Source organism: Centruroides vittatus, unplaced genomic scaffold, assembly GCF_030686945.1.
Source record: "Centruroides vittatus isolate TY-2023 unplaced genomic scaffold, ASM3068694v2 contig_652, whole genome shotgun sequence".
NCBI classification, from domain to species: Eukaryota; Metazoa; Arthropoda; class Arachnida; order Scorpiones; family Buthidae; genus Centruroides; species Centruroides vittatus.
Window position 1 is genome coordinate 64,524 of NW_027122406.1, and position 5,599 is coordinate 70,122.

At 30.9% G+C, this 5,599-nt stretch overlaps 1 protein-coding gene across 1 annotated transcript; it reads right to left on the bottom strand.

The window, feature by feature from the left end:
- Positions 1-3,067: 3,067 nt before the first annotated feature.
- Positions 3,068-4,309, bottom strand: LOC136979955 (piggyBac transposable element-derived protein 4-like). The gene has a single exon (XM_067275985.1). It carries the CDS (start codon positions 4,307-4,309, stop codon positions 3,068-3,070), a length of 1,242 nt encoding a protein of 413 aa, XP_067132086.1.
- Positions 4,310-5,599: the final 1,290 nt, after the last annotated feature.

Here is a 5,599-nt window from a genome sequence, read left to right on the forward strand (position 1 = left end):
CTTAAAGTAGGTTAATATAGGCCTATATTGTCACGAGTCTCAGGTGTATTCATAAAAATGTAATAATCTATACAATAATACTTTCTCACATGCTCCATGTGTTAAAGTTTGCAGCTGTAATTGAAGTAATATATAAAGAAACAAAATGTTTATATTATCAATAGTTATAAAAGATATCTTATTTTCACGTAGAAAAACAAAATAAGACAGAAGAAACAGACAATCACACGATATCTCTATCCAGGACATTCTATAATTGATTTCAAATTTCTAATGTCGACATACATGAATATTTTTGTGTGTGTGAATATTATATTTCGATACTTTTATGTTTCTTCACTAAGAACATCTTAAAACATTAACTTTTTACCAACAAAAAACAGTCGAAGTAGAAACAGGCTGAAAATAACAACGAATTATAAGCTCTGTTCTGGGGATGTAAGCTTGTTTGTCCCCATCTTTGATATAATTCGTTTTTTTCTGTATTTTCACTCAATTTACGTAAAAATTATTCTATTGTCCTGTTTATAACTAATAGCTTGTCTTTGTTTCTGTTTACTAAATGGAATTTCACAGTAAAATATTCGGAAACTAAATTATAAAAGCCAAACAAATTAAATAGCTTAATGTTTACAATATCCACTTAAAATGGATAAAAGCATTATTGTATATTTATTATTTATTCGTGCATATCGACGTCTTTCGAAGAAATAATCATTTATTGTAGAGTTTTTATAAGCTGAAAATTATTCTGTTGTCTTTGATGAAATTTGTTACAATTTACTAATTTTTACAGAAACATTAAATTTTAAACGATGACATTAGTTAAAATGTATTAATTTGTACACAAACATTAAATTTAACGCGTATTTCTTGGTGATCACGTGACCGAAAGCTATTTTTATCTTGGCGGGAATTTTTCCACAGTAATCTTTGTCATATCTAATTTGCATATTAGTGATAGTACATTACTAATTTTTATTAAACAGATCTAGACATTTTATATTATTTAAATTTGGCTGGATTAGTAAAATAATTATATAAAAATTTTCAGTATTTTGCAGGAAACTTCAATCCAGATGACGTAAGAGTCATCCATGGTTCGCGGGAGAATTTGCGCGATGATCTTTTTTATATCTAATTTGCATAATTATAATGGAAAATTATTAACCTTTATTAAGCAGATTTAGTTATTGTGTATTAATTAAATTCATCGGTTTTTGTGAAAGAATTCTTTAAAACTTTTAGCGTTTATTTAGAAACTTTTTGTCACGTGATGACATTGGACAAGAGCATTTTCGTTTTGTTTATTGTATACGACAGTTCGCGCCAGATTTCGTAAAGTGCGGTTTAATAATTCTGTGTTTCTCGTTTTTTCGAAGTTCACTGCGATAATTTTTTATTACGTGGATTCATACATTTTGCGTTGATTGCAATGGATATTTTAAGGCATAAAGTTTACTGTGAATTACTTCTAAATTCAGAAAGAAAAGTTGAAAATAATTTATTTTTCGACAATTTGGGATAACTGACCTTTGGATATAACATATGGATATAAATGAAGGTATGTATTATTGAGTTACTAATTTATTTGCGTTTATGTGTATTTTTGTACTGTAACTTAGTTTGTTTTACTATGTTCGAGAAAGTAGGTCACACATTGGATTTCTGAGATAAAACTGTCAGCTTTTTCAGAGTGAAGCGAACCCACTCAGTGAAGTGTTTTAGGGAAGTTATGCTTTCATTTCTGATGCATGCCAATGATGAAAATTGTTTTTAAAATTAAATATCGGTCAATGACGATAACATATGTTATAAATGTGAAGATGAATATAAAAATATTTCTACATTTTTTTATTGTTTTGTTGTTTCTTAAAGATTAATTTATTTAAATTTATTATATGTCAAGTAAGTTTATTTACAAAATGCTAATATTTTAATTCGCTTTAATATTTCGGCGTAAATTTGAACAAGGAATTTTAAAATTTTAAATAAACGATATACTGAAATTTTCTTTTATTTACAATGATTACGTCACTTCTACAGAAAGTAGAACACGAGACGACCTTCACCCACATTTCAGTCTGGGGGGAAAGGCCGCCAGTTGTAGTCATAACAACCTTTACGTCTTCTATTGTTGTGGATGAAATTCGTTAACTGTCAATTACATTTTCTTGAATTTGATTCGCAGGTTGGAAAAAATCGTCATTACTTAAATGCCTAAAACTTTAAAAAATTTTATAAAATTGAAAATAAATTCAAAAGTTTTGAAAAAATCGTATCGGATAAAAAATCAAAAAAGAATTTAATATAAATTTGAAAAAAAAAATTTTAGCAAACAAATACCGCTAAAAAAATTCATATATAAAAAAATTATGTGACAATAAAGAACGATTTTTTCTTTACAAGACGTAACTGTTTAAAAATTTTTTTTCCTAAACGGAAACGAGAAAAACGCGTGGGAAAATTCTTAAAAAATTTCCCACGCTTCTACTCCACAACTACTGGTAGCGCCACGTCTGATTGTTCCACTGTTAAGAGGATAATATATAAAAAGATTCAATTTTTGTATTTTTATCATTGTATCATAAAAATACAATAATATAATATAAAAAAGAAAATACAATAGAAAAAAGATGAAAAGAATATAAAAAATTGAAAATTTGACTTATACATAAATTAAAAATGTAATTTCGTATGATAGATCTCAAAACACGGTGCAGGACATAGTGCAACCTCACATTTTGGGCACCAATACCGTGTTTCTTTACGTATTTTTTTCCCCCGGTGGTCGCGTCTGTTGCAACATACAGCACAGCATCTTGTGGGGTTGGCTTTTTTCTCTGTTGGCGGAATAAACGCCGGGAAATGCCTTTCAACTAGTCTAAGAGGACCTGGAGTCCTCGACCGACTATGTTGGCTGATCATCCTTTGGGTGTGATAAGTCATTACAAGGCGCTCTACTAAATTCATTCGAAATAATAAAGGATTTTTTTCCCCACCATTTTTTTTATATAAAACGTGTGCGTTGTATATCGAAAGGTCCAACATTTGAAAAAATATTTTTTTATAGTATTTTTTGCCTTTTCCTCGTCACAGGATAATCATGGAGATGTTGATCTAAAAGATCAACACCTCCCATTCTCTGATTATAATCAAGGACACATTCCGGTTTTATTATTTCTATTCCGCTCCGAGTTTTTGTATTAATCATTTTTGGACTGTGGAATGTAGAGAGCATTGTAACAGTTCTTTTATCCTGCCATTTTTGGATTAATACTTTTCCCCTCTTCATTGCCACAGTCTCCCCTTTCTTCAATTTTTTGCTTTGAATTTCGTTTGGAACGTCTCTTCTTGTTACGCGGAGCGTTCCACAAAAATCAGTCTGGCAACTTACTAGATGATCCGCTAACTGTGGCGAGGTATAGTAGTTATCTGTTGTTAGGCAGTATCCTTTGCCTAACAACGGGTCTATCAAAGTAAGCACGATTTGGGTCGTTAGCGGCATATCTTTGTATTTTTCATTTAGTATCGTGCCTTTGCCTGTATAAATTATAAAATTCCATAAGTACCCCGAGGAAGATTCGCACAAGTTGTAAAATTTTATACCGAAACGTGCTCGTTTGCTAGGAATGTACTGCTTCCATGAAAGACGGCCTTTGTACAAGAGCAGGCTCTCGTCAACAGTTATGTTTTCTTCTGGTGTGTAGAGAGAAGAGAATTTAAAATGTAACTTTTCAATTATTGGCCAAATTTTGTTTAGTTTTGGGTTTGGGTGAGTTTCCGGGTCGAATGTGTCTGTGTTAGAGAAATGTAAATACTTTTTTATGCTTAGAAATCTTTTTTTTGTCATTAGTTTGCCAAATGAAGGAGTTATAAACAGTTCATTCCTGGACCAATTCATTTTTTCATCCGGTTTGTGCAAAATGCCTTCCATTATGCATATTGTTAGAAATATAAACATTTCTTCCATGGATACTAACTCCCACGTATCTGTTGATGCCCGTGCCTGTTGCATTGAGAAGCGGTTTGTTTCCGTTACTATTGAAGTCATAATATCCAAATCAAAAAACAACAAAAAATACGCGAGAGGGTCGAAGAAATTATTCACAGTGAAATGGCATCCTGGAGTTCCCTGAAAGGGAAATCGCGGAGGAGCTGGAGGAGGGTTATCGATGCTGACATCACACCAAGTTCTGGAGGTGTTGTCTCCACTGTCATCATTCTCGGACACCTCGCTTTCGCTGCCATAGCTATCTGACATGCTATCAGATAGCTGGGAATAATTGAAATCAGATTCCGATGACATTCTGCCAAGAATAAAAATCCTCTAAAAGCTCGTTATATTTATCTAACGCGTAATAAAACAATTATTATTATTCTCTGGAAATATTATATTTCTTATAAACTTACTTGATAAAATAGCGAAATATAATTAGTCAGAACAGATCAGATAATATCGATTTTCTAAATATCTAGCAAAAAGAAAAAAATTATCTAAAAACCCGTTATATTCATCTAACGTGAAATAAAACAATTATTATTATTCTCCGGAAATATTATATTTCTTATAAACTTACTTGAGAATTTCTGGATAAATTTTATCTAGCTTCTAAGAGCCCACAAGAACCAAAAGATAACTGTCTACTAGAAAGTAAGACAACGAGTGAGAATTTCTCGAAGCATTCGAAAGAAGAACAAAGAGACATGTTTGTTCCTAGAAATTCTTAGACATTATTTATTGCAGTCATAAATTATAACATTCGAGAACCCCGGTATCGGAAACTTTTGTACTTACAGTACAATATACATTTCCATTTAGCAAATTTTTATTACACGTTCTCCACCTGAGAATTGATAATTACATGCAGGTGTTTGGAAGTTCTTTCTAAATGCTTTTATACATAAATAATTTTACAGAAATAGGAATAACATATCACCGTTTATGATTGTTAACTATGTATGTTTACAAAAATTTATAAAATTCAAGACTTGAAAAAATCAAAAAACTTTTTTGTATAAACATTCGATCAATCTGTTATATGTTACATAGACAGGTATATTTTCTCAAAAAAAAAACCTGCAGCTTTCTAAACCGACGTAGAGATAGAATATGGCCTATAGTTTACAACGCGATTAGTTTGGGGGGGCGGTTGAATTTGTAAAAGTAGGTCAACACACATTTGTGCATCGTGGTGTATATTTGATTTTGTTCATGTTATTTATACTATTATAATAACAGAGCACTATAATAAGCGATTATTACCTTATTATATGAACGACTATACATGTATTATTTTTTATGTATTACGGAAGTACCACAATAAACCGGAATTACTTTGTTTTTTAGAAAGACCTGTGGCTGGATGATTCTGAAAAAAACGTTTACATACGTAAAACAGTATGAATATACATATAAATTTATTAAACTCGAATAAAAATAAATGAGAGTAATGATTTATGATTGTTTGTATATGTTTGTAGCTGACAAAGTATCTCCAAGAAGGCATGGCTTTTAGCATGAAAATTCCCAACCCACAAACTCGAATCGATGCTTATTCGTTGAAGGATTGTCAATTAGCTATAATCTATCAATTAC